We start from the raw sequence: 15,956 nt of genomic DNA on the forward strand, positions 1-15,956 counted from the left end.
GGAAAGGAGCTAGTCTCAGCCCCTCCCATACTTGGAAGCACCCTGCTTCCCTGTGTTAGAGTCACAGGAATCCTCACCCACCTCAGTGGTTTCTGAGATTCCCTGCCCCTTCTCTGGGACACATTTCTCTCTGCTCCCTAGAGCTGGTTTTGCCTCTGGTTCAGCTGCAACCTGAATTCTCTGCCCCTCTGAACTCTGGCAGAACTATACACTCCACAGAGACCAGCAGTGCAAAGCTCACTAACTTAGGGATGGTATTTTCTTTCACTGTTTTGCAGAAAAATGAATGGCTGTGTTTGAACTGCCAAACTCAGAGGCTGCTAGAAGGAAGCCTAGATGATGCTGCTTCAATGCCACTACCTACTCCAAAGCAGCAGCCAACAGGATCCCCCCGACACCAACCAGGGGGAGCCGGTCAGCATAGAGGAGGCCCTCCGCCTGTAACAGCTCCAAAGTCAGAAACGTCCACTCCCCAGGACAGGCACTTCGTCCAAGGAAAGCATCTCAGGACTTCAGAGCAGAGCAAGCTACAGGCCATGGTGCAAGAGAGCAAGCCCCCTGCCCCCTCAGAAGAAAAGCCACAGACAAAACTTCCTGCTGAGGCTTCAAAAGTTCCTGAAAGTGCATTGCCAAAGGGGAAAAGCATGGCTGTGAAGGCAGAAGCAGAGAGCAAAGCAAGCAAGGCAGTCACTGAGGCTCAGCAAGTGAGAGAGCAGGAGGTAAGCACCCCTTTCACCTCCTACCTCCCACTGGGCTAGCTTGTTCCTGCCAGGGTATAACATTGCCTTGTACTCAGAGTAGGCAGTGCCCCCTCTCACCTTAGGGAAAGGTCTGGGATGGCGGCATTAGCTAGCAGTCTGCAGGGGCTGGGGCAGGGGAACAGAAAGAACATGATAGCCTCAGAAAAACAGGGCCTTGGCCTTCAGGTCTGATCCAGTAGAGAGCTGGAGAAGGCATGTATAAATGACTGCACTGGAGAAGCGATGTCCCACGGCCCATCAGAAATGTGTCATGTACATTTTTGTCTAATGCTTTGATTCCAATCCTTATTTCTCTGTCAGCTCTTTGGAAATCACTGCACGATCCATTCTAGTAGGCAGTGTCCTTCAGACACCAGGCCCAAACAGCCGGGAAAGTCAACAACAGGCTGCAGAGAAGGGAAATGTCTTAGGGTGACATTACAGGCTGCTTACCATCTCACTCAGATGGTTTCCCCCAGTGTAACTCCACTGACCTTAGCTGAGTTACTCCTGTTTTATGCGGGTGTTGGGGAATTGGGCCCAATGTCTCAACAGTGAAAGAATTCCAGGTAGATGAAATTATACAAATGAAAGAGTCACTAGCAGCTGCTTTGTGGGGAGCTGAATGATGGGCCAGAGGGCAGGTCAGTACCAGGCCAGGAGGGTACTGAAGAGCGAATGGGGGAGTAAGTCCCTGGAGCATTGAACCCCCAAGAGCCATGTGGAATTGGCTGCAGAGCTGTCTGGGAAGGGCGGATGGTCTGCGTGGTGCCAAATGGGCTGAAGGGCTAAGCTCTCATTTCTGAGAGCAGGAGACTAGTCTGGCTGCAACCACCTCCTGGAGCAGGGATTTTGGAAGAGCACAGTCATAGAAGTGGGAAATGATACCAGCACAGAGGGGGGTGACTAAGGGTGTCAGCTGAGCCTGCTCAGGGAGGGGTAAACTCCAGGAGGATCCTAGACAGCTGTGACTTACCAATAGGAAGATCCGGGGACTCCAGGATTTCTGGCCTGGGCATGAGTTAAGGGCTGGGCTAAGGAGAATGACAGAGACGTCCTTGTCACTGAACTTATTACCTGGAAGGAGCAATACAGTCTTTGGGCCTGAGGCTGATGGTGCTATCCCTGCTGTGAATCAGGAGTAATGCCAATGTGGTCAGAGCACTTATATGGTGTAAAACTGGTACATGGGAACCCCTGGAAGCAGTCACTGAGAAGTCGTGCTAGTGCTGGCAGGAGATGAAGTGGAGCAAAGAATGAGTCAGAGGAGGTGTGGCGCTAGGTGTCCTCCCCACAGAGGTGCCCCAGCATGAGACAATAGCTGGAGGTGAGAGCCTGGGACTGGGACCTGATGCACTTCCTAATGGCAGAGTTAGGTCAGGCCAGGCATGAACGTACTGCTGACAGCTGCATGCTGAGCAGCACAGAAAGCTGCATGAGCTGGTGCGCTGTTACATGTGCCTGCTGCTTCCCCAGGCAGCGTTCCAGTGGAGCGGAGCCATCTCCTGGGCAAACACTAAAGAAACCGATTTCACAAAGGGCTCCTTGCACAGATGGCTGTTGAGACATCTCTAGTTGAATAACTTCTGCCTGCAAACAGATTGGGGTCACTCTGTAGTGGCTGGGGGTCACCTCTTTTCACAAGTTACAGGTTGGTTCCCAGGTGGTCCATGTTCCACACCTGTTTGGGATCCCAGCTCAGAGTCCTTCCAGAGTCCTTCCATCGTGCCTAATTGTGATGTCAATGAAACTGGGTTTATTTCTGTCAGTGGCTGACGAGGATCCTGCATTGTTTTCCTGGGATCACCTTGATTTTTCAGAGTGCTTTGCAGAACTCTCAGTCACTGAAATTAACAGGCATTCAATGGCCTCTGTCCCCAGAGGATGCTGCTAGTGAACCTTGTTTTCACTGCTTTTTTATCCAGCTGTGCAGGTGTCTAAGGCACAAGGACAGAGATCTTTAACCTCTCACTTTGCAGGGCAGCAGGACTAGTCCCTTCCTGAACTCAGATCTAATAACAGGTTCCCCAAGTTATAGTTGAAGATTAAAAGCTCAGTGCGGAGGCTGGGCTTGTAGCTACTGCAGGCTTTACAGATAAACACAGCACTCAGCTGAGCAGCAGTTGAATTTATCAAATGCCCTTTTGGCCCATTTGCAGCTCTAGGGAGTTTGGAGTGAAGGCGGCAGGGTTTGTATTACAGGCAAAATACTATCTTTGTCAGACAAAGAAAATGTCCATCATCAGGCATTGGCAGAGGAGGAGAGCAGGTGGGACTGGCCCCAACAGTGCCAGAAACTGTAAGTAACGACACGGCTGGCCCAGGGGTCAGGATTGTCCTGCTCCTCTCTGTCAGCTATAGGGAGCTGTTTAATGATTGCTGAGTCCCCAGGGCAGGAGAGGCCCTAATGCCACCTTGAACTTAGCAGCAAAGAGTCCTGTGGCTCCTTATAGACTAACAGACGTATAGGAGCATGAGCTTTCGTGGGTGAATACCCACTTCTTCGGATGCATGTAGTGGAAATTTCCAGGGGCAGGTATAAATATGCAAGCAAGAGTGAGTAAGGCTAGAGATAACGAAGTTAGTTCAATCAGGGAGGATGAGGCCCTTTTCTAGCAGTTGAGGTGTGAACACCAAGGGAGGAGAAACTGCTTTTGTAGTTGGCTAGCCATTCACAGTCTTTGTTCAATCCTGAGCTGATGGTGTCAAATTTGCAGATGAACTGAAGCTCAGCAGTTTCTCTTTGAAGTCTGGTCCTGAAGTTTTTTTGCTGCAGGGATGGCTACCTTTAAATCTGCTATTGTGTGTCCAGGGAGGTTGAAGTGTTCTCCTACAGGTTTTTGTATATTTTGTATATATTTTGTACATTCCTAATATCTGATTTGTGTCCATTTATCCTTTTATGGAGGGACTGTCCAGTTTGGCCGATGTACATAGCAGAGGAGCATTGCTGGCACATAATGGCATATATTACATTGGTGGACGTGCAGGTGAATGAACCGGTGATGCTATGGCTGATCTGGTTAGGTCCTGTGATGGTGTCGCTGGTGTAGATATGTGGGCAGAGTTGGCATCGAGGTTTGTTGCATGGATTGGTTCCTGAGTTAGAGTTACTATGGTGTGGTGTGTGGTTACTGGTGAGAATATGCTTCAGGTTGGTGGGTTGTCTGTGGGCGAGGACTGGCCTGCCACCCAAGGCCTGTGAAAGTGAGGGATCGTTGTCCAGGATGGGTTGTAGATCACTGATGATACGTTGGAGAGGTTTAAACTGGGGACTGTATGTGATGGCCAGTGGAGTTCTGTTGGTTTCTTTCTTGGGCTTGTCTTGCAGTAGGAGGCTTCTGGGTACACATCTGGCTCTGTTGATCTGTTTCCTTATTTCCTCATGCGGGTATCGTAGTTTTGAGAATGCTTGGTGAAGATTTTGTAGGTGTTGGTCTCTGTCTGAGGGGTTGGAGCAGATATGGTTGTATCTCAGTGCTTGTCTGTAGACAATGGATCGTGTGGTGTGTCCGGGATGGAAGCTGGAGGCATGAAGGTAGGCATAGCGGTCGGTGGGTTTTCGGTATAGGGTGGTGTTAATGTGACCATCACTTATTTGCACTGTGGTGTCTAGGAAGTGGACCTCCTGTGAAGATTGGTCCAGGCTGAGGTTGATGGTGGGATGGAAGCTGTTGAAATCATGGTGAAATTTTTCCAGAGTCTCCTTCCCATGGGTCCAGCTGATGAAGATGTCATCAATGTAGCGTAGGTAAAGAAGGGGTATGAGTTGACAAGAGCTGAGGAAGCGTTGTTCCAGGTCAGCCATAAAAATGTTGGCATATTGTGGGGCCATGCAGGTGCCCATAGTGGTGCCACTGGTCTGGAGGTATATATTGTCATCAAATTTGAAATAGTTGTGTGTGAGGATAAAGTCACAGAGCTCAGCAACCAGTTGTGCTGTGGCATCATCAGGTATACTGTTCCTGACAGCTTGTATTCCATCTGTGTGTGGGATGTTTGTGTAGAGAGCCTCTACATCCATGGTGGCTAGGATGGTGTTTTCTGGAAGGTCACCAATGCATTGTAGTTTTCTGAGGAAATCAGTGGTGTCACGGAGATAGCTGGGAGTGCTGGTGGCGTAGGGTCTGAGTAGGGAGTCCACATATCCAGACAGTCCCTCAATGAGGGTGCCAATGCCCGAGATGATGGGGCGTCCAGGATTTCTGGGTTTGTGGATCTTGGGTAGTAGATAGAATAACCCCGGTCCGGGCTCTAAGGGTATGTTGATTTGTTCCTGTGTTAGTGTAGGGAGTGTCCTGAGTAGATGGTGCAGTTTCTTAGTGTATTCCTCAGAGGGATCTGAGGGAAGTGGCCTGTAGAATTTGGTATTTGAGAGTTGTCTGGCAGCCTCCTTTTGGTAGTCAGACCTGTTCATGATGACAACAGCACCTCCTTTATCAGCCTCTTTGATGATGATGTCAGGGTGGTTTCTGAGGCTGTGGATGGCATTGCGTTCTGCACGACTTAGCTGTTATGACAGTCCCTCCGTAAAAGGATAAATGGACACAAATCGGATATTAGGAATGGCAATATACAAAAACCTGTAGGAGAACACTTCAACCTCCCTGGACACACAATAGCAGATTTAAAGATAGCCATCCTGCAGCAAAAAAACTTCAGGACCAGACTTCAAAGAGAAACTGCTGAGCTTCAGTTCATCTGCAAATTTGACACCATCAGCTCAGGATTGAACAAAGACTGAATGGCTAGCCAACTACAAAAGCAGTTTCTCCTCCCTTGGTGTTCACACCTCAACTGCTAGAAGAGGGCCTCATCCTCCCTGATTGAACTAACTTCATTATCTCTAGCCTTACTCACTCTTGCTTGCATATTTTTACCTGCCCCTAGAAATTTCCACTACATGCATCCGAAGAAGTGGGTATTCACCCACGAAAGCTCATGCTCCTATATGTCTGTTAGTCTATAAGGTGCCACAGGGCTCTTTGCTGCTTTTACAGATCCAGACTAACATGGCTACTCCTTTGATATTTGACACCTTGAACATAGGCAGCCCTCTAGAGAGAGAGCTAATATCTAGGTCAGACAGGCTTTGGGGGTGCCACAGCCAGCCCTGGGGAGAAGGAGACTCCTGGATGATGGAGGGGGGTCCTTTCAGAGTGTGTCATTTGTGTGGGACCCAAAATCAGGGTTACAGCAGCTGCCCTCAAGAAACTCCTGGAGCATTAGAAATAATTGGACGTGACGAGGCGATTTATTTCAGGGGGGAGGAAATGCTTCCAGTTTTGAGTGGCTCCAATTTAATGCTCATAAAAGCATCAAGCCAATAGCACTTGGTCCGTAGCTAGGCCTGACGCCAGCAGGTCAGGTCAGCCTTTCCCCTCACAAGGAACTCTTGCTGATGCCTTGTCATCCTAGCCTGCTGCCTCCCTCAGCCCCCCATTCCCAGCCCTAGGCTCTGACACCCTGTGCTCATCCAGTTAGAGGCCTGCTTGGAAGAGAGAAGCCTGATCTTGCTAAATTATGTGGGAGTTTTATGAGGTGCATAAACACTTACTGAGGACTCTAATCCCCATGCATGTGACCTGAGAGGGGGTTTGTATCCAGCTTTCTGTCTGGAGAACGCTAACACATTAACCCAGCGCGCTCCCTGTCCCCTCAAGTTGTGATTGTTTGCCATGTGTGTAGACCATTTGGAGACTGGGTGTCAAACAGTTGACCTGGAACCTCCTCGGAGCTGATGGCCAGGCCCTGTCACTGGGAACATAAATATCCTGATATTTACAATGTGGTCTCAGATTTGACCCTTAGCCTTGACATCAAGTATGACGTGTCCAAACTCCTAATTCCATACAATCTGCATCAGACCTATTCACATAGTGCAGCCAAGAAGATATGAGCACCATCATTACCAGGAGGTGTTGGAGATGGATTGGCCATGTGCTTCAGATAGAAACTGATTCCATCACCAGAGTAGCAATAAGATGGACACCTGAAGACAAGTGAAAACAAGGACGCCTGAAAACAACATGGTGAAGAGCTGTGGAAGCTGAGCTGAAAAACCTGGGGCACAGCTGGGGAACCATTGAAAGACTTGCCAGAAACAGACAGGAGTGGAGGAGCTTCGTCGCTGCCCTAAACGCCAAAGGCGTAATGGGTACTAATTAACTTGACATCCCAAGAGATTAATGATCTCCAAGCAGGGAATGTAAAGACAAAAACTGCATTGTGGCTAGAAAGTTTCCTAGTATTGTATTTATTTACATACAGAAACTAAATTAATAGAACTCAGTTTCTGAAATGTATTTACACTTCAGCTGAGTAACCCATCCCCCCTTTTGTTAATATAGCACTTTGTAATATATTGATATTGGATGGACTGTGTTTTAACTGTTCTTACATACCAGAGAATGTTTGCTTTTACAAAAGCTGATTTTAGCTTAATCTGGGAAGTATTTTTACTAATGTTCTTATAAATTGCTTATAACCCATTCCTAGAGCCTGGAGGGCAGCTAGTGACTATCCCGGGCCAGAGTTACAAAGTTAAGCACATGTAAATATTTGAGTGTGCCAGTTCCAGATGCATGCACACAGATCAGATATTGGTACATGCCCGCGGACAGTGAGGCATCTAACTGGCCAGGTACTCATGTAAACATATCTGGTGTCCTGGTGTACAAGTATTTGCATGAATGCATACTGCTAACTTCATGAGTTGTTCCTTCCTCAGTACTGGCCAGGTGTTGGTAAGTTAACATAGGAGAGTGTTATTTAAATGCATGCTGGTACCAGGCCTGTTTATCAGCTCTAGGCAATCACCAAACCAAATTCCCAGTAACACCAGTGGAGTTGATTCTCCAGGCTGCCTGGGAGAGGAACACAGTGAAGATGACACAGATCGGCTTTAAAGGGCCTAAACTGCCTTCTGGTTACAAAGCCAGAAGCCTTGTTTATACTACATGTCAAGCTTGAGGAGCCCCAAGAGCAGCCTCAGGCAAGCCAGATGGCTTCCTTTAAACTGGGGGAGTGGTGTGTAAGCTCTGGGGTTGGAAATGCAGAACGCAGCCTTCCAAACTTGCAGGGGTAGCTCCTTGGATTTCCCCTGCCCTACACTCTGATGTCAGCAAGCACATTTCTGTGGGACTCATCTCGGGGGAGGGTTGGAGTGCAGGGTCAGGTGCAGGCTGCCCATTGGTAAAAATACACAAAAAATGAAGCGGATGCATTAGAAATGCGAAAAACTGATATACAGTGGGAATGATCCACTGAGTCTGTTCTGAGGCAAAGCCAGGAGAAATCCTTCTACTGAAGCTTCTTTTCAGTTTCAATATGCCTGTTTATAAGTTTGCAAAATTTTTGCCCTTTGAAGCAATTTAATGACATTTACAAACTTCCTGATGAAAGGTCATCCCCCCCGCCATTCCCCACTAGCTCTGGTTTGTGGATAAGCCCAAAGTCACCTTTGTCAACTGGTTACAGCTGTCAGAGAAGGAGATGATTGGGCTCATTGGTGGGAGCTAGAAGGCTGAGCCATGTGCTTTTCTTGCCACTCGTGGCTTGTCTGCATGGACAGTTTGTAGCAAGCTGGGTACAAAGCTGCCACACAGTAGCCTGCTGCGCACTGACTGTTCTGTGGCCCTGCTGATGTGCACTGACAATTCATTAATGTACTTTGATCTAGTCCTGTTTCAAAGAGGGCTAGATCAAAGCACATTAACGAACCATTAGTGTACATCAGCAGGGTCCACACACATAGTGTAGACTGCAGAAGGCTAGTGCAGGGAAGATTCACATCCCAGCTTGCCATGAACTAACTGGTCATATAGATGAGCCCTGAATGGCCTTAAGAATATGTCACTTATAGCTCTTCACAATCAGGAAATAGGCCAGTAGCCTATCCCCAGTGACACAGCAAGTGAGTGTCTCCTGCCCAGCCTCTGGATCACAGTGCTTACTGGGCATATTACTTGACCTTTCTGAATCTCTGTCACACTGTCTGGAGTGGCTCACAACTGGAAGTGCCAACCTCCGGGCATATTGCAGAAAGCAGGGCAGACACCCCAAACTGAGGGTATGGTCTAAAATTAAATAGTACCAACCCAGTAATAAATATGTACTCTGAAGCATAAAACAGTCCTTACCATGGAGTCACAGACAGTCCCCTTGGGAATTCCAGTCTCTTGCCACCCAGGCAAGCTGGACCACATGATAGTAGTATAAGGGCCCCACTGTCAATCAAACCATAACCACGCCCCCTTGACCCCTTAAGCCCCGCCCCTTGACCCATTGGTCCCCTCCCTCCTGTCACCAGAAGTCCCTCCCCGTGGGGGTATTACTTCCGGGGTCAAGGTGCCACCTGACCGGAAGCAAGGTGTGTCGTGTGACCCCTCTAAGAACTCCCCCCCCTCTACCAATCAGGAGGGGGTTTGTGCCGAAAGGACCGCCCAGAGAGGAGATTTTGACCAATCAGGGTGACTTCCAGGTTGGGGTGACCCCTTCGGAAGGGAGTCGTGTGACCCCACTAAGAACTCCTCCCAAGGGCCTCTGCCAATCAGAGTGCAGCACCATTACCCCATAAGTCCCAGCGCCAGACAGAGGAGGCGCCCATCTCTTACCAAAGACACGTGTTTTCGAAATCGCGGAAAGGCTGCTGAGAGGAAACATGGACTCCTTCACTACCCCCGTGAGAACTTCGGACTTTGTTTTAGGCCCGACCACCTTTGGACTTGTGTGGAGAAAGCGCTACATTAGTAACGGTTCTGAGGAGGACCCTTTGACCCAGCCGTTGATGGATACATCGGAACCCGACCCCGAAATCCTCATGAGGCAGCCCGATGAGCCCGCCGGCCTCTCTTTGTCCACCCCCTCAGAGGTGGAAGGTGATCGTGGCTCGGGGGAGGCACCGGCGGACAAAGCGAACGGAAAAGACGGAGCTCAGGTAAAATGAATGATTAAGAAGCAGTGGTCGAGGAGGGGTGGGTAATGGGGTAGGAACTGGGGTTGTGTAAATTAAAAAAAAAACAAAAAACAAGCAGTGGGGGTGCTTACACGGTTTCTTTTCTGAAAATTTCTCAACAGGTCGACGATGCCTTTTTAGAGGCCTTTAAGAACTTACACATTGGAAGCCCTGTGGAAGTAAACATATCGTGCGTCAGCTGTTTTTGCTCATGTCTGAGACACCGATCTCAAACCGAAAAGGACAAAATGGAAGAATGAACCATCTGAGACTCCCTTATGGTAGGGGTCATGGCATCCATTTTTACAGGTGGCTGTAAAAGGGCATGTTAAACCAGGTGATTAATAAAACTTATTTAAATGTGTCAATATGAATGTGTCCCCTTTCATACTTGTGGTAGTAAAAGACAGTACCAGTAACAGTCATGTTTACACAGACAGCTCTGTTAAAGAAAATATATTACGCCCCTGGGGAAGTTGGAAGCTTCGGCGGAGTCAACCCTCTTTTTCAAGCGGCCAGAAAGCATAGTAAAACTTTAAACAGAAGACAGGTAACAGCATGGCTTTCAGACCAGGATGCTTACACTTTACACAAACCGGCTCGAATAAGTTTTAAAAGAAACAAGACCATTGTTTCAGATGTGGATGCGCAGTGGCAGGCAGATTTGGTGGATATGCACCGGTTCTCCAAACACAACAGCGGTTTTAAGTACATCTTAACAGTGATAAACATTCTATCCAAATATGCCTGGGCCTTAGGCCTAAAAGACAAGACGAGTGGTGAGGTATCCAAGGCCTTTAAAGCTATTTTCAGTGAAGGTCGCGTGCCTCAAAAATTACAAACCGATCGGGGGAAAGAATTTTTAAACAAACCTTTAAGTGGATTGTTAAAGCGGCATGGAGTTTACCATTTTGTTACCAAAAAAGAAGTCAAAGCAGGGGTTGTGGAGCGATTTAACAGAACTTTAAAAACTAGGATTTGGAGATATTTTACAGCCCATACACCTTTCGCTACATTGACGTCTTACCTGGCTTTATAAAGAGTTACAACCAGAGCTTTCACAGAACTATACGTACCAGACCCGTTGATGTTAACTCTTCAAATTCTCTGAAGGTGTGGAAAACGATTTACGGAGATGGTTTTAAAATAAAAACAGTTGTTGCCCCTTTTAGAAAAGGCTCTTCTGAAAAAGGTTATGAACAGATGTTTACCGATGAGATATTCATAGTGGATGAAGCCTTAACCAGGGGCCAGAGACCTGTATACCACTTAAAAGATTACGAGGGTGAGGCAGTTACTGGATCTTTTTACCCTGAAGAATTACAAAAAGTAAACCCCAAACAAGACAGGATTTACAGGATTGAAAAAGTTCTAGCAGAGAAAGGAAAAGGGAGAAAAAAGCAGCTACTGGTGAAATGGTTGGGGTGGCCCGATAAGTTTAACAGCTGGGTGGAAGCTTCTCAACTCTGTGACATCTAGACATGAAAAAAAAAAAGATTCCTTCTGCAAAGACGGAGAGAGAGAGAAATGAGCGACGGCGGGTTTTACATTACTTTGCCCAGCAATGCCAGCTCTGCAGTTTTTCCCCAAAACACCATCTCGAACTTTACAATATGGCTAATTAAGCCTTTGGATCTCCCGGGTGCCTGGGAGGTGGGGTTAGCGGAAATATAATACCCGCACAGCTGGAATACTATCAGTGAAGACACCCCTTTCGAAGTCACCTTTGGAGCTACAACGTGGAATTTCATCCTACGACGAGGGTATTACTCGACCATAGCCGAATTACTGGAGCATATGAACAGCAACGTGGCTCATCATCCTGGATCGCCTGAGGTGGTCATGAACTACGACCCTGTGGGTAGAAAAGTGAGACTTAAATCTACCGATTTTATGTATGTGTTTTCTACTGACGGGGAGCTAGCTAACATTCTGGGTTTGGGCCACAAACGCAACGTCCAAAAATTCCCCTTCTCGGCAGACATCACAGGAGGTTTTAACTCCTTGTATCTATACACGGATATCATAGAACACCAGTTTGTGGGGGACTTTTCTGTTCCCCTGTTACGCTGCGTCCCTGTCCGAGGAAGGAACAATGAGTTTGTTACCATCACCTACGACAAACCTCATTACGTCCCTGTCAGTAAACACCACATCGACATCATCATCATTGAAATAAAGACAGATCAGAACAGACATGTCTCATTTCACTTCGGCAAGGTGATCGTCAAGCTGCATCTGCGGCCGCGGAGAGAATGAGGTTTCTAAAAAAGCAAAACCCTATTATGGCGATCCCAAAAAATTATGGCGACCCCACCATCTACAGGAACTATTACAAAGCCCAGGCTGGATATGCCCTTCCTGGATATCATGGGGCCCCCGTGATGTACGGGGCGGGTGTGGGTGGAATATTTCATAGCCTCTTTCGAAAAGCCGTATCGCTTTTGAGGAGGGGGCTAGAGATTATTAAACCCCACGTAAAAACTGCCGCTCAAAACATAGCTAAAGATGTGGTAGGTCATGTCTCCCGTGCTGTTCTGGAGAAGGTGGGGAATACAGCTTCACAGGAAGGATCGAAGCTGATGTACATTAAAAGGAGGAAGAGAAAGAAATACGTCAGACGCACAGGTCCCCCGAAACCCTTTAAAAGGGCTTTGACGCGCAGGGCCAGCCATAAGCGAAAGTCCAAGATTGGACTGGGCGAAAGAGGAGACGCGCTCTGCCTGGTAAAAGAGACATATTTTAATCAACATGGCTTTTGTTCACTGCAGGTCTGAAGAGTGCACCAAATCTGAACTAGACTTGTTTCAAATAGCCCCTATGCAGACCAGCATCGAGAAAAGCATCTACATCGAGATGCCGCCTCTATCAGCCATTACCGAGTCTGCCCCCATTGACTTTTTTATAGCAGGGAATGGCATAGATTATATGGATTTAAACAACACGCTGCTGTACCTGTGTTGCAAGATTGTAAAAGGAGGCGGAACTGAACTCGCCGTGGACGCCGAAGTGGGCCTGGTGAATTACCCCGTGGCCTCTATTTTCGGTCAGTTGGATGTCACGCTGGGAGACCGCCTCATAAGCCAAAGCAACAACTGTTACCCTTACAGGGCCTTTATAGAATCGGTGCTCAATTACAGCGACAACACCCTCGCCACGCAATTTTCCGCTGGCCTGTTTTACAAAGACACTGCTGGACAACATGAAGAAACTGAGTTGGATGGAGGGAATCTAGAGTTTGTGAGGCGTGCAAAGCTGATGGCCGAGAGCAGAACGGTAGAGCTGCTGGGCCATTTACACAGCAACCTGTTTTTTCAAGAAAAACTTCTGTTAAGCAGAGTGGATGTGAAAATTAAACTGACGCACAGTAAAGACACTTTCTGTTTAATGGGCACTGCGGCTGAAGGCTTTAAACTGCGCACTGTATCAGCGTCCCTTTTTGTGAAGAAAGTACAGGTGGCCCCAGGAGTCCGTCTGGGGCACGCGGAGTCCCTGCTTACCGCTAATGCTAAATACCCCGTAGACTGTGTGGGAATGAAAGTGTTTAGCATCCCCGCGGGCAGCAGGGTCAGTAACCAGGAGAACCTGTTCTTGGGACAGTTACCCAAAATGCTTGTCCTAGGGTTTGTGGATAACGATGCCTTTAGTGGAAGTTATGCTAAAAATCCCTTTCATTTTAAACATTACGATATTAATTTTGTGGCCTTGTATGTGGATGGTGAACAGATACCGACCAAGCCTCTGCAACCGGACTTCGAGGCAGGACGCTACATGAGAGAATATATGAATTTGGTACAGACAGCTGGTAAACACATGAAAGATCATTCTCTGTTAATCGACCGTGAGGAGTTTGCACAGGGTTACACCTTGTTTGCCTTTGACCTGTCTCCCAACCAGGAATGCGCTGATCACTATTCCCTGATTAAAACCGGGAACTGAGAGCAGAAATACGTTTTGGGAAGGCTTTAACTGTTACCGTCAATATGATTGTGTATGGGTTTTTTGACAATGTCATAGAAATAAATCAGAGGAGAAACGTTCTGTTTGACTACATGTGAACATGGACACCGTGCAGCTCTCACGTGTCTTATCGACGGACCATTACACAAAAAAGAATTTCTTAGATGTGTTCCCTTGCGATTGGCTCCCAGGAGGCAAGCTGTCTCAGAGACCCCTAGGCTTGGTGGTGAACACGCATCCACACAACCAACCGGGTGAACACTGGCTCGCCTTGTATCTGGCGGAGTGTAACCGTGGAGAGTTTTTTGACTCATATGGGCACCCCCCGAACAGTGTGTTGTTTCCTAAAAGCATTATGAAATTTTTAAACAAAAATGCCACAGACATGGTGTTTCACAATAGACAATTACAAGACCCCCGCTCCATCGCCTGCGGCTATCATTGCGTGTTTTTCTTACGTCATCGTAGCAAGGGTTTATCTTTTGATCGGATTTTAAAATTGTATTCTAACAATTTAGTGCAAAACGACCGGATGGTGATGAATTTTGTAAAAAGTAAATTTAAATTCTTGGACATGCCTAGCCTTGCTCAAACCATGTTTCAGCAAGCCCAGACGTGTATCTTGCAATGATTTTCATAGCCATGTTACCCAATAAAGCACCCCAGTTGAGGGGTTTAAAGACAATTGATGTTTGGTGGGTTTTTAAAAAAAAAAAAAAAAACAATTGAGGAAAAAGTACACAGATTTTTTTAAAAAATTATAGAAATGTTTTATTTAAAGCAAAACATTACCAGTTTTTTTTTTTTAAATTTAGAATGTGAAAAACGTTACACACTGAGCCATTCGGCTCTTTTAGCCAATTTTCGTTTTTTAGACGGCAAAAAAGGGGTCACGGTTTCTCGATCCACCCCAGTGTCAGCAGTTGAGGCCCTGAGGCGTTCCAAAAGATCTCTGTTGGCCGCATTGCCCATGACGGAAGATGGTACGTTCAGTTCCGCCATGGCATTCATAAACACATCCCATCCTTTAGGTACATGTCTGCTAGGAACAGAGCGAGTCTGGGTGACGGCCCTGACTAAGTCGAGCATGTTAGAACCATTAACCACAGAGCCTTTGTACACAAAAGACCCTTTATCGTTCCATGAAGAGAGATTTTTATCCTAGCCCAGCTTATTTAGCAATACTATTGCATTTTTCTTATAACGCTTATTTACGTTATCCAACACCTCCTAAGCAACAGAGTCTGAGTTCTTTGGTGTTTCTGGGGGTTTGGCAGTCACACTTTGTTCCTGTTCCGGTAGAAACAGACTTATTTTCCCTTTATCCGCATCGCTCTGCTTCATGTACATTAGGTACCTTTGAAGCACGGCGCTGTAAAGTTTAGCCTTTTCGTATTCGGCCAAGTCAGTTCTTTGAAGAACAGACTTCATTTCAGCATCCAGTAAGCGAGTTGCGGTGTTCTGATATTTTCCTCTGCCGGAGGGGGAGCTCTTAATTGCTCCAACTGGTGGCTGGGCACCAGGAACATTTTTTCTGCATACTCCATTATCGATTAGTTAAAAGACCCATTATCAGAGGGATAGCAAACTTAACAGAGGTCCGATAAACCCCCCAGACTGCTTTACCAGATGCTTTTTTCTTTTAAGTGAAACCCTTTTATTACACAAAGTTTTTATAAGTGTGCGTTTCTTTTTCAGCACACGCACTTGATTCTGTGTTAAAGGTACGTTTCCTTTTAAGGTATTGAGCGCTATTTCTGAGATGGCCGCTACTAGATTGTCAGAGGCCGAACACAGTATAGCCCTCCTTTGCTGTGGGGACGATTTGCTAAGTAATTTTAAAAGGCCCAGGTTTCTTTTCACGCAGCTAGACATGTTTTCGGTCAGCAGCCCCGGCTGTTAAAAAGGGGCCTGCCGATAAGTCATCTCTTTTTATACCCGGCTGTTCTTTTCAAAGTATAAACCGCTGGCCAGTCTGGAGGGAAAAGACCAGTTCTTAGTCTATAAGCTTCTGGTGTGGAAGCATTTAAATCCACCACCAGGTAGCCATAAGGTCTTTTGGTAGCATCCTCAAAAGCTTCTAGAAAGAATTGAGCTTTGCCAGGGTACATTTGCCGAGCGAGCATAGCAATTTGTAATTTATCCCTGGGGTTTTTGAACAGAACCATGTACTTTGTGTTTAGGTTAATCGTGCGACTCTTTTTTCCCCTGACAAAATATGTTTTGAACTATATACATAATGCTCAGGTTTCTGTGATGCACGTACTTGGTAAAGACTTTCTTGATTTCATCGCTTTCAC

General features: G+C 46.9%; 1 protein-coding gene across 1 annotated transcript in view; it reads left to right on the forward strand.

Annotated features, from left to right (window-relative positions):
- Positions 1-251: 251 nt before the first annotated feature.
- Positions 252-15,956, forward strand: part of BSN (bassoon presynaptic cytomatrix protein) — a 107,745-nt gene continuing 92,040 nt past the window's right edge. The window contains exon 1 of the mRNA XM_054035863.1: positions 252-719. Within this exon, the coding sequence (XP_053891838.1) occupies positions 252-719 (468 nt within the window). The remainder of the gene's footprint in view (positions 720-15,956) is intronic.

This window comes from Malaclemys terrapin, chromosome 7 (assembly GCF_027887155.1).
Source record: "Malaclemys terrapin pileata isolate rMalTer1 chromosome 7, rMalTer1.hap1, whole genome shotgun sequence".
Taxonomy (NCBI): domain Eukaryota; kingdom Metazoa; phylum Chordata; order Testudines; family Emydidae; genus Malaclemys; species Malaclemys terrapin.